The following is a 25,189-nucleotide window of genomic DNA, read 5'->3' as shown; positions in this document are numbered from 1 at the left end:
TTTTGGGGGGGATGCTTTATTGGAAAAGCTGATAGCATTTGGCATTCATACTCAGCCAGCTGGAAGTAATAAGAGACCAGGCACGAGCCCAAGAATATTGAGTCTAGAGATCTGTACTGCTATGGTTTATGCACATGGGCACTAATGAATGCATTTGAGTCCACAAACTGGTCAATAACTCCCTCTTAAACCAGCCAGCCGTCATTAGTAAAATCCTGATAATCCCAAAAGACAGACAGACTTCATACCCGTCTTCAATTCAAAGATTTCCATACAACAGGTACAATACACAATACTTTGTTCAACACTTTATTAGTTTCAACTTGCATATTATATATATATTAGTTATTTCTGGAAAAATAACCTCAGCACATAAGAAACTAAATAAAGGATATCTTAACATAAGAAATATATACACACGTCATAGTATATACTGTATATAATATCTTTTACAAATGCCTTTAGATTCTCTTGGAAAAAAATGCACAGAAAAAATAGAAAAATTTTAAATAAATTACAAACGAATGTAAAAAAAAATACATCCAGTTTCAGCCAGCCATGACGACAAACCTCTGGGCCCTTACCACCAAAAAGAAACTAATCCACTCAAAATGGTGGTCATGAAATGGACCAACATTGGAATGGGGAACAGTGCAAGGATGGTTTCGTAGTTACAGGTTAAGCAGGTATCGATCAAGAAAGCTTAGGATGCTTTCAGTCGAGCCAGATTTTATCAACCATCTCCATGATTGAAAGTGATTGTAGATCAATGGACTTGGTAAACTTGGTAACGTCTTAAGACGTTACAGGATCTTTGTCTAATATGCAAAATGTCTAAACCTTTGAGCATGAAGATAATGAAGAATCACAGCATCTAACTGCTCAACACCCACTTGGCTAGAAATTAGATTCACATTCGTAGTCCCAAACCAGACTCCAACTCTGAAGGACACCAAGCTCAGCAATCCAAGTGCCATGTATCAAGCTACTGCCAAAAGGTTATAGCTGCCCATACACACATTCCCCATCATTCCATCCTCGCCAAAGCCCTATCATTTATCATGAGCCTTTCTGCTATACTATGTCCCATCCACCAAAGTCCTGACCCCTTACCTTCACGCACCACTGGCTTGGTATTCCTACAGGAGACAAACACTACCACATTAACAGTCATCTTGCCACTGCCTTCAACTAGTCTACTCCCCCCCCCGAACCATATTTATGGCTTTTGAATAAAAAAAAAAAAAAAAAAAGCAGTCTTTGTGCGTTAAAGCACTACCCCATTTGACTAGGCCCGATACCCAGCATGCACCATGTCCCGACTATATACTCAAACCACAGAAAATAAAAAGAAAATAACAGTTCAAGATGTGTTGCCTACATTGGCACACAAAAAAAAAACCCCACAGTGAGGCTCAACTAGACAGCATATAGAAAAGTCCCAACCTCTCCGCTATCCTGAACCTTCCAACAAAATTTGCTCGCAACATGATTAAATTTAAGCATGAAGCTCTTCACAGCATGAAAGAGCAGTGTTGGATCAAGCTCATGCTGCTCAGCCAGGCTACAGAGAACGATACCTTGGTGAGGAACACCCAGATCAAATTAGCATTCAATGCAAAACATCTGTGCGGCAGGAGGCTGGTTATTTCCCCATTGGCTTGGGAGAAAGGAAAAGAATTACCTTTGAATACAAACAAAAATCTATGAAGGAAAAAAAAAAATCAAATCAGAAGTGGTTTTAGTGGTCATAACACCATCTTAACTTTATGTATTAGGAACAACTGGTGAAATTTTTTTTTTTAAATCCCAAAAGACATCAAGCTTTTTTTTGAACACCTAGTTGGCCAATACTACTGGTTGGAAAGCTTGGCTGGAGTACTGCAGGTTGTAGCCCCCCAGACCCTCCATGAAGGAAATTCCACTGCCACCACTCACAACACCCATAGCATGACCTGGTGGTGGGCTAGAGAATGGCTCAAAGGTGGTATGTGGGTGAGCAGGGCCTGGAAGCGGTGCTTGGAATGGACCAGCATGGGTTAGGTGTGGAGCCTCAGCTTCAAAACAAAGAGGCCCCTGGGAGGCAGGGTAGACAAACTCTTTGGCATTTGGCGAGAGCTGGCTAGAGACTGGACCAGCCAAGGAGTGCATGGAGAGAGACAGGGCCTTGTGCTTCACCAGTCCAGGTGGTGAAATGGAAGACATTGCAGTAGGGGAGCAGCTCAGCATTCGCTGTTGAGGAGCGCCGACACTGCCAGATCCACCCACCACCCCAGATGCCATGCATTTCTTCATCTTGGTGGAGCCAAACTTGGTAGCAGCAAAGCTGGCTGTGGTGAAGGTCATTTGTTGCAGTGCAGGACGGGAGCTGGGTTGGGCAGCTGGATGAGGGTAGGGCATCCCTATACTGGGTGGTGATGGAGAGGTGGTGTTTGAGTGCACAGTGGGATCCGTTGGAGTACTGGAGCCTGCGTAGCTGAACAGACCTTGACAGAGCGGTGTGGGTGAATTAGAGAGCGATGGAAGCATGACTGGTGATGCCTGCCTGCCAATGGGCACAAAGACCTGAGCGTCTGGGTTGAAGCCCAAATTCTTACCATCTTCCAGCTCCATATCTCCTTTACAAAGCCCTCCTAAGCATTCTGATATTTCAGCTTCACCCCCCAAACCTGGTGGGTCCTCCATGTAGAGAACTTTCACAGCCCCTTTCTCACCAATCTGATAAGACACTTCATAAGGGTCAATCCAGATGCTGAGCTCTGGAGGAACGTTGGCACGGACTTCCTCCATGTCCAACCCACTCCTTCTGGCTGCCAAGTCCACCACAGGGTCCCCAGGGACTCCGAGATGAAGGCAGCGGAAGGCAGAACCACGTAACGGAGCCTCCGGGTACCAGTGACCTTCGAAACGGGACACCAGGATCCGTTCCAGCTCCTCTCCAAACAGGTCTGCCCTTCGCCGCGGGAGCTTGTTGTACAAGTAGGATACTATGAAGTTCAGTGCAACTTTCACCTCCAAATGCATGGCTGAAGAGAGAATCAAAGGTTCCAGAACAATGCTCACATCTGGATCTCTCTGGCCAGAACAGGCCTACAACAGTTTCCACGTCTCTTGTAAAAGATGCAGCGGGGGGTAAAAATCCTTGTAGAATGTGGTCAAGTGTGCAGCTTAAAAGAACTGTTTCAGAGGAGAACATCCAGATGCGATCAGTCCCAGACACAAAGCTCTGACCTGCTACACCACCCTGGGCTGAGTGAAAGGCCCGGACTTCTCACAAGACTCACTTTCTCCAATCTGAAAAGGATGCAAGAAAAGAAGTTACCATTCAGATGCCAAACACTGGGGATAAGATGGTAAAAGATTGAATGTGCTTTTTAGCAGATGCTATGGCTGAGACAGCAATCTATGCTTCTCAAATCCCTCATATGGTCCTGCTGGCAGCAGCTAGCGCTCACAAAGCAGGATAGAAAAGTGCAAGTGTGCAACACTGAAAGCAAAATAGAAATTGTGTATGCTGTTCAAACAAGATTCTAGAAATATACGTCAACCATATACCTGAAAATCTTTAATAAAGGTAAAAGAAAGGTGTTATTTTATTTACAGCATTAAAAAAAAAAAATCTTTCCACTGAAGCATGGGTCCAAATAATGCTCAGGGTCAGGAGAGTTCATAAAGGAAACTTAGCAAGTTAGTCATTGTATTGCCTCGTCAACAATAAGCCAGTCTTTCATTTCATCAAACAAGTGAACTGAATTTAAATACGATGCATCTAGAAGTCACTTTATTGAAGTTTATGGTTGTATACAGTGGTAAAATGTTTATAATAACCTGAAGGTCCAATACAGCCACATTGCACAATACATGTAATCATTTATAGTGAGAAAACACATGAATGAATACCATCAGCCAGTATGAACTTAATGAATTAATTACACCTTCACAATAATTAAAGATGCCCAGTTTCCGGATTTTTGTTTTATGCTGAATTTAATATCAAGTGTCTGAAAGTTTTATTCAGCAGTCCATGTCAAAGCACGACCAGTTTCTGCACATTCAACTCAGTAAAACAAAAACCTACAGAAAACTCAGAAATGGAAACAAAAAAAGCAAATAAAAATAGCTTTCTGAAGTTTGGAAGCCGCAGACTTGCATGCAACAGCTTTGAAAGAAGTTATGTATTTCTCTGGTTCCTCATTTATCGCCTTCCAGAAAACCTCCCACCTCTGGAACTGTTCATGTTAAAGTCAGCAAAACGAAGAGTTTTGATGGTGCTGAAAATGCACAAGTTCTGCTTCCTGAACAAGCTGACTGTCTGACATTGAAAAATCCATCTTAACCAGAGCAGCTACCAAAACACAAGCAGAGCTGGTCAAACTGGTGGCCCAACTCTGATAGTCGATGGGAACCGTTTGAGTTGCCACTACTGATGCTACATATTCGACAAAGTATTTTACAAGTTCTAATGGTTGTTTAAGTTATAGTGGACCTCCATACTTAAGAGAATATGGTAATGCATCGACCTGGTTTTTGATGGCTCTCATGACCGTGACATTCGTACATCTGCGTACCACCACAGGGAACCTGATTATAAGTGCAAGGCAAAGCATCTCCGACACTGGACCACCAGACAATGAAATTTGTATCTTTAATTCAACACAAGACAAATGGGTTTTTAATCCAGCACTTATTTAATTTGCTTTAAAAAAATAAACGTGGGATTATTTACAAAACACATTTTACACTCATCTGGAGCTCTGCTTTTAGGCAGTCCCTAAATATATACAATATATGTAGACCTGGAGAACCAAAACTGACAAATCTCACTCGTGAAGAAATCAGTGAGCTGTTTTGATAAATTTGGGTACCATTCGTTTGTGAATGTGTCTGTATAATAAAATCGCAGGTTGGCTTGAAGATGTGAAGTTTATTTTCATGTTGAAAAACTTGCATTTTTCATACAAAATGCATCTCAGATCCGAGTGACATCTTTAAATAATATTGGCTGGCTTTTTCTCATGGTATATCAGATATATTCCATTCAGCTAGCATGATACTGAACAAGTCAAAGAGGAGTAGCTGAATGGAATATATCTGATATACCATGAAAAAAATGCAGCCAATATTATTATTATAATACATACACATTCCTTCCGGGTGTTCAACGCGTCTTTCTCTTTCAAAATTCTCTCAAAATCTTCCGTATTTAACGACACAAACCTGACAGCCATATTTGTTTGTTTACAAATTGTCCCAGTTGCTCGCTAGCGCAGAAGTTTTACATCTCTGACGTGTGACGTCATGTTGTCTTGACCATGCAATATCAAACCATATTCAACGCTAATTCTCCATTGGGTAGAGTGACATAATACACATAGGATAAGCAATATGCTAACAATATTGTATGCTATCAAACCAAATGAATGAAAGAAACCTGCTAGAAGGGAATAGAACACGTGTTTTTATTCCATCAAAAAAAGTGTCCTGTATGGATAATTTCTGATATTTCACTCCGATGACATCTCTCCCAGTGCTTTCCTGCTGACCAGACATGTGGTGTCAAAATGGCGAACCATCCATCATCTGTAGCCACTTATCCTGTTCTACAGGGTCGCAGGCAAGTTGGATCCTATCCCAGCTGACTATGGGCAAGAGGCGGGGTACACCCTGGACAAGTCACCAGGTTATTGCAAGATTGACACACAGACAACCATTCACACTCACATTCGGTCAATTTAGAGCCACCAATTATCCTCACCTGCATGTCTTTGGACTGTGGGGGAAACCGGAGCACCCGGTGGAAACCCACACAGGCACGGGGAGAACATGTAAACTCCACACAGAAAGGCCCCTGTCGGCCACCGGGCTCGAACCCAGAACCTTCTTGCTGTGAGGCGACAGTGCTAACCACTACACCACCATGCTGCCCATGGCAAACCAATTCAAAATTAAAAAATTTTCAATTTTGATTGACTTGTGTTTTTTTTTTTGTGGATGTGTCCGTATAATATAAACTGTGGCACTGTGTAATATCCTGCATGTGTGTTATCCATCCATCATCTGTAGCCACTTATCCTGTACAGGGTCGCAGGCAAGGTGGAGCCCATCCCAGCTGACTATGGGTGAGAGGTGGGGTACACCCTGGACAAGTTGCCAGGTCATCGCAGGACTGACACAGAGACAAACAACCATTCACACTCACGGTCGGTCAATTTAGCACCACTAATTAACCTAACCTGCATGTCTTTGGACTGTAGAGGAAACCCACACAGACACGGGGAGAACATGCAAACTCCACACAAAAAGGCCCCTGCCAGCCTCAAACCCATAACCTTCTTGCTGTGAGGCAACTGTGCTAACCACTATGCCACCATGCTGCCCAGAACAATTTCAAATCGCATTTCCTAGAGAGTGACTATAGAAATGATCCCTGAAAGTATAGTCTTAATAAGTTGGGCACTGGTGAAGATGGCATCCCAGATCAGGCCAAGCTAGATTTTGTAAAGTTAGACATGTTTACAGTTTCCAGTGAATTCAAGTACCTGGGGTCAACTGTACAGGAAAATGGGGGCTGCGATAGTGAGGTGAGAAAGAGCAGCTGGAGAAGGATTTCAGGAGTCATTTGTGATCGGAAAGTCCCAGCAAAAGTGAAAGGTAAGATGTACAAGACCGTCATGAGACCAGCTGTGATGTACGGACTGGAGACCGTACCCTTAGAGACAGGAGGCAAAGTTGAGGATGTTAAGGTTCGCAATGGGAGGTTGGACAGGATAAGGAACGAGCACATCAGACGGACAGCACATGTGGAGAGCTTGGGAATGAAGCTCAGAGAGATGAGACTGAGATGGTATGGGCACATCCTGAGAAGAGATGCAGAGCATGTTGGAAGGAGAACATCGAGAATGGACCTGCCAGGCAAACAAAAACAAGGAGATACATGGATGTGGCGAGAGACGACATGAAAGTGGTAGAGAAGGATACGGAAGACAGCGAGTAACAGAGACGAAAGATCTGCTGTGGTGACCCCTAATCAGGATCAGGAGCAGCCAGAAGAAGAAAAAGACACGTTTACAGTTCCAAATGAAACCCGGTGATGTGGTTTATCCATTACATTATTAAAGAAAATTCAGTGAATTTGCTTTTTTGTTAAAATCAATGCTTGTCGCCTGATCAAGATGGCCGACTTGTTGAAACTACGACTCCCATCAGCCCCCGCGCCGTGACGTCATCACCGTGCGTATCCGCCTCCGCTTTATCAGAACAGGCTGGGCGAACTGGGAATGTCCTCAAACCTGCTGTAGAAATGTTCAAGAGTGCATCGAGTCAGTGTTTAGATATAAAAGAGACTCGGGTCAGTGTTGAACCGTGCAGGAGGTGCTGGAGGAGGTGCTGAATAATGGGTTTGAATGCGGTGCAGTGAAGGCGGACAGGATCTCCTGTTCTCAGGGGGAGTCTCGGTCATTTAATCCTTGATTAAAACATTTTAAAGGCTCAGAAGATGGCATGGATGGTGTCTTAGCAGTTTACTTCATCGACTGTAACCCAACCAGCAGGGTGATTTAACACACCGTGTGTTTACTGTCAATAAACTCAGTCGCGTTTAATAAACAGGGAGATGTTTGGGCTGTAAACACTGAGTGGGTTCTGTTCAGTGACAGCAGTGAAGAAGGAAAGCTCGAGTCCCACAAGCAGGCAGGTCTTCTGCTCAATGTCACTCAATGTCATGCGATGCAAAGCTGCCCTGACAATCAGGTGACTCAAATAAAAATAAAACCAAACATCTCCATCATTTCCTAAACTTCACCATCAACAACTAACTCCATCTCTGAGAGCCATGATGTTTATCTCTCTCTCTCTCTCTCTCTTACACACACACTTATTTCCACCAATATCAATGCAAACTCTGTAGGAGGCTCAGGATATTACTGAATATCCATCAGGTTTACATTAAGCTTTGTTTATCCAACTGGTAACACACACACACAACAAAAAAAAAAATCTCAATTTAACATGCAAGCACAAGCAAAACACCAAGCCTTTTAAAATTTCACACTCTAGTCAATCAGATTATACCATGATGCTTCTAAATGGATTTCAAATACACCACCATCAGGGTCACACAGGTGCTATGAATAATAAAAAGCACCACAGGATCTAAACTCAGCTCGTAATGAACAATAAACTGGTTAATATATTTTATGCACTGGAAATCCAGTCCAGGAAATGTACTGACTAGCAGCAGCTGGATTAAACACTGACTGACTACAAAGGGATTAATCCATACATTATTTAAACAAGAGATCAGAAAATATATATAAATATAGAGCACATTAATCTGATTAATAAAGCTGTAAAAGCTACTAAAATGGACGACAGGTGAAGCTGAAGCCACTCATTCAGTGCCGGAGATAAAACACACACCGAAGGATCTTGCAGGATAAAGTTCACAAAATCAGACACATCACATCATCATACACTCAGCAGCACATCATCAGGTCACAGCGGCTCATGCATATTCATATATTCATCTCTTATAATAAACAACAACTGGGATCTATAGACAACTTACCAGCGGTTGTTGTTATTATTGTTATTATAATAATTACTATGATTATTATGGTTATTATTGTTATTATCCCTACATTTCCTGTGAACCACGCATTGTAAACCTTATTAAACTGATAAGACTCTGATGATATAAAATTATAAAAGTGTGCATGAGGAATTGATTATAAAGCGCCTTTAGACGCCGCACGCGCGCTACAGCGGCTCACGGAAAGTTTCTGTTTGTCAACCGCGCGCATTTATACTCAGCACCTTCCGGGACACGCCCACCATCTGTGACGTCTGCAAGCCGGAACTACTTTCCAGCCATTTATAGTCTTATTTTTTACTGTAACAATAACACGAGCACTAATGATGGGGAGATAGTTTAATAGTGTGTTTTAATAATAATAATAATAATAATAATAATAATAATAAATGAATAAAGAAAATAATTAAGAGTGAAATAAAAAAGCAAAACTAGAAAAGAATGTGTTCATTTTTATTATTATTATTATTATTATTATTATTAATAATGTTGTTTTTGTTGTCATATCAATGTTTATTCTTTATTTATTTATTCATTTGTTTATCTGTTAATTCCTGTGTTTATTTTTTATTTTAAATTATTGTAATATTAAAATAATTATCTAAATTATTTTATTTATTATAAACCAGTAATAAGAATAAGAAGAATAAGCAAAAATGCAATAAATGAATAAAGAAAAGAATTAAGGGTGAAATAAAAAAGCAAAATTAGAAAAGAATGTGATTATTATTATTATTATTATTATTATTATTATTATTATTATTATTATTATTATTAAGCTTGTTTTTGTTGTCATATTAATGTTTATTCTTCATTTATGTATTTATTTATTTATTTTTCTGTTCATTCCTGTGTTTATTTTTTATTTTAAATTATTGTAATATAAAAAGAATAATCTAAATTATTTTATTTATTATAAACCAGTAATAATAATAATAATAATAATAATAATAATAATAATAATCTTCTTGTTTTGGCTGCTCCCGATTAGGGGTCGCCACAGCGGATCTTTCGTCTCCATTGCTCCCTGTCTTCCGCATCCTTCTCTACCACACCTGCCACTTTCATGTCCTCTCTCACCACATCCATGTATCTCCTCTTTGGCCTTCCTCGTTTTCGTTTGCCTGGCAGCTCCATCCTCAACATTCTCCTTCCCACATGCTCTGCATCTCTTCTCAGGATGTGCCCATACCATCCCAGTCTCATCTCTCTGAGCTTCATTCCCAAGCTCTCCACATGTGCTGTTCCTCTGATGTGCTCGTTCCTTATCCTGTCCAACCTTGTCACTCCCATCGCAAACCTTAATAAAAACTCAACTCCGCCACCTCCAACTTTGCCTCCTGCCTCTTCGTTAAGGGTACGGTCTCCAATCCATACATCACAGCTGGTCTCACTACTGTCTTATACATCTTACCTTTCACTTTTGCTGGGACTTTCCGATCACAAATGACTCCCGAAATCCTTCTCCAACTGCTCCACCCTGCCTGCACTCTCTTTCTCACCTCACTATCGCAGCGCCCATTTTCCTGCACAGTTGACCTCAGGTACTTGAATTCACCAACTTTCTTTACATCTACTCCTTGCATCTTCACTACATTCTCATCCCCATTCTCATTGATGCACATCTATTCTGTTTTTCTACGGCTCACCTTCATTCCTCTTCGTTCCAATGCATCGCTCCATCTCTCCAAACCCAACTCAACCTCCTTTATACTTTCACCACATATCACAATATCATCCGCAAACATCATGTTCCATGGTGACTCTTGCCTCACTTCGTCCGTCAAGCTATCCATCACTATGGCAAACAAGAAAGGACTCAAAGCAGATCCTTGATGAAGTCCCACCTTCACCTTGAACCATTCAGTCGTTCCAACTGCACACCTCACTGCTGTTTCACTGTTCTCATACATGTCTTGCACCACTCTAATATACTTCCCATTCACTCCACTCTTTCTCATACAACACCATAACTCATCTCTCGGCACTCTATCGTATGCCTTCTCCAGGTCTACAAACACAATGTAGCTTTCTCTGGCCTTCCCTGTACTTCTCCATTAACATTCTTAAAGCAAAAATTGCATCCAACGTGCTCTTCCTTGGCATAAACCCGTACTGCTGTTCACAGATTGCTACCTCTCTTCTCAATCTTTCCTCCAATACCCTTTCGCATAGCTTCATGGTGTGGCTCATCAATTTTATTCCTCTGTAATTACTGCAGCTCTGTACATCTCCCTTATTCTTGTATATTGGGACTAGCACACTCTTTCTCTATTCATTTGGCATTTTCTCATTCTCTAGGATTTTATTAAACAATCTCTTTAGGAACTCCACAGCCGTCTCACCCAAACACCTCCAAGCCTCAATTGGGATACCATCTGGTCCGACTGCTTTCCCAGTCTTCATTCTTTTCATGGCTGCCCTCACCTCATCCTGACTAACCAACTCTGCTTCCTGATTTGCTGTCTCCAGTGAATCTGACCTTTTCCTATTTTTACTTTTGTTTTTTTATTCCACTCTTAATTCTTTTCTTAATTCATTTATTGCATTTTTGCTAATAATAATAATAATAATAATAATAATAATAATAATAATAAGCAAAAATGCAATAAATGAATAAAGAAAATAATTAAGAGTGAAATAAAAAACAAAAGTAAAAATAGAAAAAATGTGTTCATTATTATTATATTATTATTATTATTATTATTATTATTATTATTGTTGTTGTTATGTCATACATTTTACATATATATTTGTTATATTTATTTATCTATTAATTCATGTGTTTATTTTTTACATTATTTTAAATTATTGTAATACATAGAATAACACAAATTATTTTTATTTATTATAAAGTAGCTGATTTTGGTTCATGGGTGAGGATGTAAGAAAAAGGGAGGATAAAAATAATTAAAAATGAAAACAATAATTAATATTATTGAAATAATACTTAAAATAGTTATTTAAGTTCAAAATAAATCTCTGCATGTATATGTATTTTAAGAATCATAGATTGTATTCAATAAGTTTTTTTTTATTTTAAAGTGCACATTAATATTTAAATAAAGAATATATATTTTTAAATTTTACAAATATTTTTGTTATATGTCCACTCTACATGGAATAATTAATCAGTTAATCAGGATTATATTATATTATATTATATTATATTATATTATATTATACAGTCCATAGTTGCTCCTACTTTATTTGGCGAGCTGATATTTCTATATGAAAGACTGTGTTCTGGTGTGTAAAGCTAAAAATATGAGCTGTGATAGCAACAGAAATTCTATTGGGCAATAAAAAGGAGCCAAACTTTAATTGGACAAGCGAGCAGTCAGAATGGAGAGGAATAGCCTGCTTGGAGAAGTGCATTATGGGTAGTGTAGGGTAGTTTGTGCTAGTAAACTTTCTGCAGCCACTGATCCCTTCAGCTGTAAAAATTCCACAGACAGGGTTTTAAAATATTTTTTTATATTTGGCTCATTATTTAAATGTGTACGCTCATATCCTGACTATTTTTATTCCTGAACTTTCCAGCGACAATACATTAGGTCCAAGTTGATATTACTGTATATATAAATGATATTTTACTAAATTTATCAAGGTTTTGATGAAGTGACCAGTCAAAACAAACAAACAAAAACCCTCAATAATAACAACAACTTTGATAATGGTAGGGTGTGATTTCCACTATTTTGCCAAAAAGAAAAAAAAATCACAGACCCTCCTGATGTTGGAGAAGCCATGGCCTAAAGGTTAGAGAAGTAACTTTGGGACCAAAAGGTCGCCGGTTTGATTCCTTGGACCAGCAGGACTGGCTTAAGTGCCTTTGAGCAAAGCACCTAACCCCCAACTGCTCCCCAGGTGCTCTGGATACGTTGTACATCGTTCTAGATAAGAGCGTCTACTAAATGCCTGTAATGTAATGTAATGACGCTATGTTGAGAACCACTGATCAAAATAATAAAAAAAACAACTTTCCTTCATAATCATCACAAAGCTTGACTAAATTCACTCTGTGAAGTTAAATCATCTGTCTTGGTTTTTCTGTGATGAAATTAATACACTTTTGCAGTGGATTTCAATTGAATCCACACATTATCGATGGTTTATTCTGGTTTATTGAACATGCTGATGTACTGAACATGACCAACCAGATGCAGCATTTCAACAACTACAACAACAACAATATGTAAATGAAGTTTAACCATCTCTCTATTGACATGGTTTTATAGTTATTTAATTTACGTCATTAATCTGTCTATCTCTTTGGTATATCACTACAGTGACGTGGCCGCTCTGACAGCTCCAGCCATGCAGTTTCTAGGAAGAATTACAGTCGTGGTTTCCCTTCTACTGGATTATTAAAGAGGTTTTCTCTTTTCACACACATTCACACCTATGGGCAATTTAGAGTAGCCAGTTAACCTAACCGCATGTCTTTGGACAGTGGGAGGAAACCCACACACACATGGGTAGAACATGCAAAGTCCACACAGAAAGGCCCCCGTCAGCCATGAGGTTCGAACCCGGAACCTTCTTGCTGTGAGGCGATAGGGATAACCACCCTGTCATTAATAGCACCGAATAAACATTCAGATCTTTATTTAGGCGAGTTTCTTGAGGTTAACTCCAGTTGGGAAGCTGACATCTACAGATAATCAGGCCATATTTAAACAGGCCATATTTCAGATTTCTACGGAAAGAGAGAAAAGAGACTCAATTTTCCTGGAAAGCTCAAATACATCTTTTTTAAAAAATGAAATTGTTTTTAATTTCATTAAAATTACAATGGATGAGTTTTGCATGTTTGATTTGAATCCATCACAGAGCTCCAGTCCCAGTGTGATGTTTCAGGTTAACGTTAGGACCAATTTAATTTATTATTGTATGATTCTTAGGAGAGAAACTGTTGAATGTTGAATACTTGTGAATGTTGGTTATTAAGTTTTCGTTATTGTATGAACTGAAAATAAAACGTAAAACTACCAGCATAATATCTCTGAAAAACCCATATAAAATCTGTATAATATTTCCTGCCTTCTAAGTTACTTTCTAAATTTAACTTCATTTCGGTACACTAGTTTAAGTCTAAATTAGTAACAGAGTTAATAAGCTAAAGATAAATATGCATAGTTGTTTGGGAAATAATTGAAATATTTGATCAGCTGACAGGATCACTTCCGCAGAGATTTTTAAAAGGCGCATGAATGACGTCACAATTCAGCGACATCTTTGTCAGCAAACAAAATGGCGTCCTACTGTATCACTTAGCGGATTACGGGTATTTAATAATACCATCTCACACTTTCACATGAGCTTGCATCGCAAAGCAGCATCGCAGTGAATAAAAGTTGCTGTTGTTCTTCAATAAAAATATTTTTATCACGTTTTTCCCCCTCAGAGACTCCGGCTGCACAGCTTCTCGGCTCACCCTGTTGTATTCTCTTTCCACCCGTATTTTTTCAAATCCCGTTTTCTGGGATTGGATTGGTTGGATGTGTTACATTGCTACTCAGTGATTGGTTAACAATCCTTACTCGAAAGCAGAGAGCCAATCACAGCGCAGGAGGCGGGATTTTTAATCCGTTGCCGCTAGCAACAGCCTCGCTGTCAAAGTCAGCTTTAAAGTGATGGTGGTGCACAGAAACAACACAGAAACACATTTGAGAAAAAAAACTGTGTACAATAATTAATAATACATTAATATTACATCTCATCATCTCTACAGGGCCGCAGGCAAGCTGGAGCCTATCCCAGCTGACTACGGGCGAAAGGCGGGGTACACCCTGGACAAGTCGCCAGGTCATCACAGGGCTGACACATAGACACAGACAACCATTCACACTCACATTCACACCTACGGTCAATTTAGAGTCACCAGTTAACCTAACCTGCATGTCTTTGGACTGTGGGGGAAACCGGAGCACCCGGAGGAAACCCACGCGGACACGGGGAGAACATGCAAACTCCACACAGAAAGGCCCTCGCCGGCCACGGGGCTCGAACCCAGGACCTTCTTGCTGTGAGGCGACAGCGCTAACCACTACACCACCGTGCCGCCCTGAAATACAGAATTATCTGTTAATTATGCCATTAGATCTTTCTCTTGGAAATAAATTCTCTAATAATATTTACATTGTTTCTCTGTCTGTTTCTTTCTTTCTCTCTCTCTCTGTCTCACTCTCTTTTTGTCTGTATGTCTGTTTCTCTCTCTCACTCTGTCTGTCTGTCTCTATCTGTCCCTGTCTGTCTGTGTCTCTCTCTCTTTTGTCTATCTGTCTGTTTCTCTCTCTCACTCTGTCTGTCTCTCTGTCTCACTCTCTTTTTGTCTGTCTCTCTCTCTCTCTGTCTACCTCTGTCCCTGTCCCTCTCTCTCTCTCTCTCTCACACACACACACAGTCTGTCTGTCTCTTCCTGTCTCTCTCTGTTTGTCTCACTGTGTGTCTCTCTCTGACACACACACACTGTCTGTCTGTCTCTCTCTTTCTGTCTGTCTCTCTTTGTCTCACTCACACACACACTGTTTGTTTCTCTCTCTCACTGTCTTTCTGTCTCTCTCTCTGTCTGCCTTTTTCATTTCCATTGTATGTTTATTGTATGTAGAGAAAATTGCCCTTCATGACTCATTTCCAGAGACTATCAGGCGATAGCGTGTGTGTGTTTCTGTAGCTTGTCCTGGATCACACAGCCAGGTGGTTTCATGTCTCCTCTGCTCTCGGCTCCAAATCCAGCGTGGCGATGAGCTGATTCGAGCTCAGCTCCTCCGTCAGCTACAACACACTGCTGAACAACATCAACAACGCTGACCACACACACACACACTCACTCTATAACATAGCACCCCCACACTTCTCCTCCGAGTTCACACTTTACTGACTTTGTTTTTTTGTGTCTCATATTAAACTGAACTCCTAATAGTTCCTCTGATCCTGGAAATTATTGGAGAGATGATGGAAAATGACAGTTTCCTGGAAACATTGCTGGAAGTTTTCAGCATCACGGTGGTGTTGTGGTTCTCACTGTCGCCTCAAGCTCCGTCCCACGCTGAGGGTTGTGTCAGGAAGAGCATTATATTTGCGTTAATATTAAAAAAACCTGTCTCTCTCTCATTGTTGCTCCTGCTGTCTCTCTTTTTGTCTCTGTCTCTCATTATATCTGTCTTTATATCACTCACTGTGTCCCACTGTATGTCTTTGTCTCTCTCTCTCTGACTGAACCCCGCCCCCTCACTCTGTCGGAGAAGGCTGTGTCCCGACACCTGGGCGACCCGGTGGGTCAGGAGGTCATGAGAGGTCGTACATACCTGTGTTCATCAGCAGTGTTCTGCCCTGAGTGGCCACGCCCTCCACCACCCACTGTGACCACCTGATCGAGGCGCAGATGGGCGGAGCCTGGGACCTGCAGCAGGCCCAGGTGGAATCTTACAGCACCTTTATTCTGCTTTTACACAGAAATGATTACAACCACGAGTCAGATTTCTCTCTGCTAAAGAGGAAAACTACTCGCGTGTGTCAGAAAGAGCATTTACTCCAGTGATGATGCTCATGATAATGCAATGTTCCTGTAATATAAAGGTGAAAAACCTCATCCCCCGAGACTGCTGATGTTTCAGTGCTGTAACTGGTCCACACTTAAAGCCGGGTCGTGGAGTGCGTTCGGGTTTCAGCCGATGAAACTGAAGCGGTTCAGGAGTCTCCGAGGGAATATTCAGTGTTTTTAAAGAGGAGGGAGAACTTTAACTCCACTGACGCAACGAGATGTAAGACCTGCTCGAAAAAACAAACAAAAAAAACCCCCATACAGCTCAGGGAAGTGAAGTTAATGATGGAGAGATGGCGAAAACACAAGAACCGAAATGTCAGGAGGAAACAGGAGGATGTGGGATTCATGAACACAGTTTACTGCTCATTACATGTTTCAATAATAAATGTCCCAGGAGACGTGACCCGGGACACGTGCTCATCTGATAAAGCGAGAATGTTCCAAAAAGACAGAAAAATCAATTGTGTGTGCGTCTAGTTGTAAATAAATAATTGTTATTGAGGAACGAAACTCCAGTGTGGTAACAGTAACTCTGCGTCACTGAAGTTGATGATTATCCTAAAACAGCATGGCTCCGGATGTTTTATTCCTTATTTAGAGGTCAGAAAGTGTTTGTAGTTTTTATAAACTGTGTGTTGGGCAGTGAGAGAGTTAAATACTCCATCATTAAAATGGATGAATGATTAAAGAGGCAGTTCTGTTTCTTTATATGGAAAGTGTGTGTGTGTGTGTGTGTGTGTGTGTGTGTGTGTGTGTGTGTGTGTGTGTGTGTCAGATGTGATGGTAAGAAAGGTGAGAAGAACACCATCATTACTTCCTTCAACAGAAACTTCACGGCTAGAAATGACGCAAACCTGGACACACACCTTCATCACATGACCTGAGATACTCCCATGCAAAACAAACACAGTCTCCCTCTGGCTCTCTCGCTCACACTCTCTCTCTCTCACTCTCACTTGCACTCTCTCTCTCTCTCTCTCTCTCTCTCTCACACACACACTCTGACTCCTCTCGCTCTCTGACACACTCTCCCTCTGTCTCTCTCTCTCTCTCTCCCTCTGACACTCTCTCTCGCTCACACTCTCCCTCTGAATCTCTCTCTCTCTCCCTGACACACTCTGTCTTTCTGACACACTGTCTCTGACTTGCATTCTCTCTCTCTCTCTCTCTCTCTCTCTCTCTCTCTCTCACACACACACACACACACACACACACACACACACACACACACACACACACACACACACACTCTGACTCCTCTCTCTCTCTGACACACTCTTCCTCTGGCTCTCTCTCTCGCTCACACTCTCCCTCTGTCTCTCTCTCTCTCTCTCTCTCTCACTCTCCCTCTGAATCTCTCTCTCTCTCCCTGACACACTCTGTCTCTCTGACACACTGTCTCTGACTCGCATTCTCTCTCTCTCTCTCTCTCTCTCTCTCTCTCTCTCTCTCACACACACACACACACACACACACACACACACACACACACACACACACACACACACACACTCTGACTCCTCTCTCTCTCTGACACACTCTTCCTCTGGCTCTCTCTCTCGCTCACACTCTCCCTCTGTCTCTCTCTCTCTCTCTCTCTCTCTCTCTCTCTCTCTCTCACTCTCCTTCTGAATCTCTCTCTCTCTCCCTGACACACTCTGTCTCTCTGACACACTGTCTCTGACTCGCATTCTCTCTCTCTCTCTCTCACACACACACACACACACACACACACACACACACACACACACACACACACACTCTGACTCCTCTCTCTCTCGCTCACACTCTCCCTCTGTCTCTCTCTCTCTCTCTCTGACACACTCTCCCTCTGTCTCTCTCTCTCTGACACACTCTCCCTCTGGCTCTCTCTCTCTCTCTCTCTCTCTCCCTGACACACTCTGTCTCTCTGACACACTGTCTCTGACTCGCATTCTCTCTCTCTCACACACACTCTGACTCCTCTCTCTCTCTCAGACACTCTCCCTCTGACTCTCTCTCGCTCACACTCTCTGGCTCTCTCTCTCGCTCACACTCTCCCTCTGACTCTCTCTCTCTCACTCACACTCTCTGGCTCTCTCTCTCGCTCACACTCTCCCTCTGGCTCTCTCTCTCGCTTACACTCTCCCTCTCTCTCTCTCTGACACACTCTGTCTCTCTGACTCGCATTCTCTCTCTCTCTCTCTCTCTCTCTCTGACACACACTCTGACTCCTCTCTCTCTCTCTCTCTCTCTCTCTCTCTCTCAGACACTCTCCCTCTGACTCTCTCTCTGACACACTCTCCCTCTGACTCTCTCTCTCTCGCTCACACTCTCCCTCTGGCTCTCTCTCTCGCTCACACTCTCCCTCTGGCTCTCTCTCTCGCTCACACTCTCCCTCTGGATCTCTCTCTCGCTCACACACTCTCTCTCTCTCTCTCTCTCTCTCTGACACACTCTGTCTCTCTGACTCGCATTCTCTCTCTCTCTCTCTCTCTCTCTCTCTCTCTCTCTCTCTGACACACTCTGTCTCTCTGACTCGCATTCTCTCTCTCTCTCTCTCTCTGACACACACACTCTGACTCCTCTCTCTCTCTCTCTCCCTGACACACTCTCTCTCTCTCTCTCTCTCTCTCTCTCTCTCTCTCTCTCTCTCTCTCTCTCCCTGACACATTCTCTCTCTCTCTCTCTCTCTCTCTCTCTCTCTCTCTGACACACTCTCTCTGACTCGCATTCTCTCTCTCTCTGCTATAGGGATCAGTTACATCATGATCTGCCCCACTCATCATTCTGGTTTTGAAGGAAAGATTCTGTGGATTTAAATCCCAGTGCTATCGTTTCCCTTTTTCCCCTTAACAGAGTTCTGGAGCTGTTTAAGAAACTGTAACATCCCGAGAATTCTCTAATGCAAGGTCAAGGTCTTTTTATTTATCATTTCAACCATGTACAGTTGGTGCAGTACACAGTTAAAGCGAAACTACGTTTCTCCAGGAGCATGGTGCTACATTAAACATCACAGGACTACAATCTACAAATAATAACATAAAGTGCAACCCTGCAGGCAACAACGACACAATAGACAGGCAATAAACGACACAAGCAACATAAGGTGCCGAATTGAGTGCACAGTGCATGACAATAATGGAAACACTCCGTCCCTCACCATCCTCTCTCTTGTTCAGTCTTTTGAAATGAATAATTAAAAAGAAATACTGGCGTGTTACTGAGAAACAGTGACGTGTAAACTCCACTTGTTTCTGACACGCTTTGTGTGGACGAACCGTTCAGAGCAGGAATTCAAAAATAAACGCTGATCGCTTCCCAGAGCCTCCATTATTAACTGGCAGTGATCACATTTCCTGCCCTGCTCAGTGTGGGAATGCTCCTGGAGTCCGAGACATGCTTCAGAAAGTGGTGTGTGTGTTGGGGTGTGTTTGTTTTAGTATTTCCCTACAAGGATGGGAATATCACACAGTGCTGACTAAAGTTGCTGAAAGGGGGTTTTGGTGACTGAGGTTAAGGTTAGAGTTAGATTTAGGGTTAAGATGAGGCTCATGTACTACAATTACTTATGAACACCATAACTATCAAAAGGAACAATGGTACAGCCTAGTGAGTGGTACCAATGGACTCAGGGAACATTGTAGTTGTGCACCCATATGAGACATTTGACCTTGACCCAAATATGACCTCGTTTGAACGTCATGAAAACCACTTAAATATCATGAAAATCGAGCTGACAGGTACTACTTTGTGAACACCATAATTACCGGAATGATTTTCGCAAGTATCATGCTCTGCATGACTTTTCATTTGTTTGCTTGTTTGTTTCCAACATAACTCAAAAAGTACTGAACAGATTTTGATGAAATTTAAATTAAAGGTGATCCACGGGGCAAGGAACGATTTTGATGCAAATCTGGATATGTATCTAGATCTGGGATTTTTTTTTTATCTGTTCCCAACGTAACTCAAAAAGTAGTGAATGGATTTGGATGAAATTTGGTGGACAGCTTTAGTATTATCCTCGGTTCAAGTCATTAGAGTTTTCTGAAATCCTTCCCATGCCACAAAGCACATCGGGCAGCGCCAATTTCCGTTTCAGTAGCCCTCGGCCTCTCACCTATTACATAGCTAGGGATACAGTGGGAGGCTGGTCCTCTGGTACATTTGATTTTGATGTTGATATGTGGCTTGGTGGAGGTATGGACTCTTACGAGTGCCATTTTTGTATTAAAGAAAAGAAAAATTTCCTGTCCATGTGGGAACTGACCAAATGTCCCCAAGTTGCCCAAACTGCCAGATATTCCAGTACTTGTAGTGATATTTGGTTCCCACCAAGATATAAACCATTCACACACACACCCTCTAAGACACTTCACTCCTTTCACAGCTCGGTTAAAGTTAGCAAGCGTATGTAAGCTCTCTATCCCTGTACCATTTACAACTATAAAACGAGTGTTCTGTGCTCTGTACTCACTGATTTCACTGACTGACATTTAAAAAGTCTCTAATTGTTTGTACTTACTTATTCATGCCATTATTTTTGTCTAAAGTCTCGTACGTTATAAAATAGTCTCGAGCTCATGGATTGATTGGATGCTGCCAGATTGTAATGACTTCAAAGTGTGCACTTGTTTTTCTTCAGAGTCTTCAGATGTGTGAACTGGTTTGTGGGCTGTGTAGCTTTCTGGAGCTGAACTAAAGAGCTTCCGCTCCATGTTAAAGGGAAACTCATGTCTCTCATGGACATGTGATTACCACAGACAAGATCCACATGAAATCAGAAAAGGATCTTGTGTGAGCTTCTTGTAGGAACATCTCAGAGCTCCAGATACAAAGAATCCAGTGGCTGACATGGAAATTGGTCACTCAGATGAAAGTTCGACACACTTCCTCTCTGACTTCCTGTTTCAGAGATACAGAAACATTTCTCCAGTAACTGCCCCGTACCTGTGGATTCTCCAACGAGAAGCCATTTTGAGTTTAGTCCAAGGCTTGTGTGGTGCCAGATTAATATTCAAACGCTGTAAATTGTGATCCGAAGTGCTCTTCGATTTAAAAGGGGAGGCAAGACTGAGACAGAAATGGAATTTGGCTTGGAGAATGTGTCCGAATACGTAGATGAAGTCTACAGAGTCGACATTTTCACTCAACTTTTTCAGCAAACTCATTTGTTTAATACGGCTTTGTTTTCCTCCTCTTGGTTTTCAGCGCTAATTTCCACTTAGGTCTAAATCCTGGCATTTCTGTAAAGTGTTCTAAACATTATTTAATGTCATTGTTCTATTACTGTTTCCATCATCATCATCATCATTGCCGCTTGACACGAGCATGGCGGTCTTTGAAAGATTACTCGGACATCTGCTCAGGAGGTTGTGCCAGTTTTAGGGCTTGAGCAGCTTTGCATCTCTTGTGTCTCTTGTCCTCTCGATGTTTTCTGTCTATCGGTGTCAAAAGTCTTAATTCCATTGCAGACCATGCTCTGTTATAAAACCGCATAAAATCCGCAAAGACTTTTAATAATACACATGACCCCTGCACCGAGTGATGTCACTTCCTCTGGCAGGAAACTTCAGAAAGGCAGTGAGGTATGTTCTGTTTCTTCTCTCATTAATTGAACCAAATGTTGAGGATTTTATACCGACAGTAGATTAATTATTCATCAGCTGTTACTGTGAGATTGGAGTCAATCTCTTGCTCATTTAAAACAAACAAACAAACAAACAAACAAACAAACAAACAAACAATAATATGATTAAAATCCATAAAGTTCTGTTTTTATACATGCCATGTAGTAGCTGGTTTGAGGTTAGCATGTGGCGTTAAGACACAAAATGGTGGGAAAATGTCAACTCCGTTATCGTCAATGCTGTTAATGGATTGCCCAGTTTAACGATAACAGAGTTGACAATGACTAACAGAGTCAACACTTGAAATGTACCCGCAACTACAGAACGGGCCGTACGTAACTGACGTCTCTGTACACAGTGTAAGGAACACTTATTAAAATGTTACTATAGTTATATGCAGTTTTATGGGATGTGACAAGCCATCAGTTAGGTTTTCGACAGTATACAGGTTGTATTTAAAGAGGTACTGCACACTTAAAGGTGTTTTTGAGCTGTAAACTAAGTTATATGACTGTACTGTGAAGAAACATTAATGCTGGTGTTAATATTGAAAAAAAAAAAGTTTATAAAAATCAGCACTTTGTGGGTTGAAAATGGCTCAAAGCGCCATCTATTGGTAAAAAGCATCCTGAAGCTTCCAAGGCCGATGCTGACATAGACTTGACTGTTTCATTCGTATACTGTATAAGGGAAGGCCCATGTCGCCCGGGCCCTCCCTTGAGCGTGAGTCTGTGAAACTGCACGTTTTCATTTGCAAAGACATGCTAATCGAGACTCGCTGAACATCTCTTGCTTCACACATCCAAACTTGTTCCAGCATGACGATGTCCCTGTCTACAAAATGAGCTCCATGAAGACATGGTGTGTTCAGGTTGGAGTGGAAGAACTGGAGTGTTCTGCACAGAGCCCTGACTGAACTCAAACCCACTCAACACCTTTGGGATGACCTGGAATTGGAGCCTCCTTCACTTCAACATCCCAACATCAGTGCCTGATCTCACCGATCCTCTTGTAGTCGAACTGGATGAACAGAAATCCCCACAGCCACACCCCAAACTCTAGTAGAAAGCCTTCGCAGAGCTCATTATAACAGGAAAAAGGGAATAAATCTAGAACAAGATGTTCAACAAGAACCTATGGGTGCTGTCCACATACTTTTGGCTGTAAAGTGTATGATGTTAGTCTCGTTATCAGGTTCCACCTGATCAGATACAGAAAATGGGAAATAGAGGACGAAAGTCAATATTTAAGTAAACACAAATATTTAGCCTTATTGTGTAACCTGGAGCGCTGAAATGAAAGCTCATAGTCCTGAGAATATAAAAAAGACGAAAGCAGCACACTGACTGAAAAAAGTAGGCTATACATATTTTTTGTTATCAAAGACACAATAATTATCTTTGAGGTCAAATCATGTCCCATAAATAAGGAACAAGTCACTCGAGGCATGCTGTGTTGGGAAAATAATCAGTGACAAGGTGGTGTAATCTCTTCTGTAGGTAAATTTTTTTTAGATTTGCAAAAGAGAAACATTCAAGTGTTCAATATATAATATAAAAATTTTAAAATAATCTGATATTGTGAAGTTGCAAACTGAATACACAATTACAGACCTATTACTAATAGAAACTCTGGGTATTTTATCACTAAATTCAAGATTCAAAGATTTTTATTGCCAATTCACTATATATCCAAGACATGTAGGAGAAAAGAAATGCCATTTCTCTCTCACCTTACTTGTAAAATTAAATAAAAATATATTTTACAAAGGCGGCACGGTGGTGTAGTGGTTAGTGCTGTCGCCTCACAGCAAGAAGATCCGGGTTCGAGCCCTGTGGCCGATGAGGGCCTTTCTGTGCGGAGTTTGCATGCTCTCCGTGTGGGTTTCCTCCGGGTGCTCCGGTTTCCCCCACAGTCCAAAGACATGCAGGTTAGGTTAACTGGTGACTCTAAATTGAGCGTAGGTGTGAATGTGAGTGTGAATGGTTGTCTGTGTCTATGTGTCAGCCCTGCGATGACCTGGCGACTTGTCCAGGGTGTACCCCGCCTTTCGCCCGTAGTCAGCTGGGATAGGCTCCAGCTTGCCTGCGACCCTGTAGAACAGGATAAAGCGGCTACAGATAATGAGATGAGATGAGATATTTTACAAAAAAGATAATGGAGGTAAAATTACACTCTAAAATCAATATACAAAATAGCAGTCGTGCAAATACAGTACAATAACCGTAACTTAGAAGAACAGCTTATGAAGTGTACATGAACGGTAGTGCAAATCCACTATTTATGGTGCAAATACACTATTATGAACAGGAGTGCAAATCCACTATTTATGGTGCAAATACACTATTATGAACAGTAGTACAAATCCACTATTTATGGTGCAAATCTACTATTTATGGTGCAAATACACTATTATGAACAGTAGTGCAAATCCACTATTTATGGTGTAAATACACTCTAATGAACAGTAGTGCAAATCCACTATTTATGGTGCAAATCTACTATTTATGGTGCAAATACACTATTATGAACAGTAGTGCAAATCCACTATTTATGGTGTAAATACACTCTAATGAACAGTAGTGCAAATCCACTATTTATGGTGCAAATCTACTATTTATGGTGCAAATACACTATTATGAACAGTAGTGCAAATCCACTATTTATGGTGCAAATCCACTATTTATGGTGCAAATACACTATTATGAACAGTAGTGCAAATCCACTATTTATGGTGCAAATACACTATTATGAACAGTAGTGCAAATCCACTATTTATGGTGCAAATACACTCTAATGAACAGTAGTGCAAATCCACTATTTATGGTGCAAATACACTATTATGAACAGTAGTGCAAATCCACTATTTATGGTGCAAATACACTATTATGAACAGTAGTGCAAATCCACTATTTATGGTGCAAATACACTATTATGAACAGTAGTGCAAATCCACTATTTATGGTGCAAATACACTATTATGAACAGTAGTGCAAATCCACTATTTATGGTGCAAATACACTCTAATGAGCAGAAGTGCAAATCCACTATTTATGGTGCAAATCCACTATTTATGGTGCAAATACACTATTATGAACAGTAGTGCAAATCCACTATTTATGGTGCAAATACACTATTATGAACAGTAGTGCAAATCCACTATTTATGGTGCAAATACACTCTAATGAACAGTAGTGCAAATCCACTATTTATGGTGCAAATACACTATTATGAACAGTAGTGCAAATCCACTATTTATGGTGCAAATACACTATTATGAACAGTAGTGCAAATCCACTATTTATGGTGCAAATACACTATTATGAACAGTAGTGCAAATCCACTATTTATGGTGCAAATACACTCTAATGAGCAGTAGTGCAAATCCACTATTTATGGTGCAAATACACTCTAATGAACAGTAGTGCAAATCCA

The 25,189-nt window shown here is 41.1% G+C and overlaps 1 protein-coding gene across 1 annotated transcript; it reads right to left on the bottom strand.

Moving 5' to 3' along the window:
• Positions 1 to 296: 296 nt before the first annotated feature.
• On the bottom strand, positions 297 to 8,761 carry LOC132870636 (protein Tob2). The gene is made up of 2 exons (XM_060904377.1): positions 8,567 to 8,761; positions 297 to 3,294 (listed from the first exon to the last, which is right to left on the bottom strand). Exon 2 carries the CDS (start codon positions 3,022 to 3,024, stop codon positions 1,840 to 1,842), a length of 1,185 nt encoding a protein of 394 aa, XP_060760360.1. The 5' UTR covers positions 3,025 to 3,294; positions 8,567 to 8,761; the 3' UTR covers positions 297 to 1,839.
• Positions 8,762 to 25,189: the final 16,428 nt, after the last annotated feature.

The sequence above is a fragment of the Neoarius graeffei genome, chromosome 22 (assembly GCF_027579695.1).
Source record: "Neoarius graeffei isolate fNeoGra1 chromosome 22, fNeoGra1.pri, whole genome shotgun sequence".
Taxonomy (NCBI): domain Eukaryota; kingdom Metazoa; phylum Chordata; class Actinopteri; order Siluriformes; family Ariidae; genus Neoarius; species Neoarius graeffei.
Note: the sequence above shows the minus strand (reverse complement) of the source record. Positions and strands in the feature narration are given on the sequence as shown.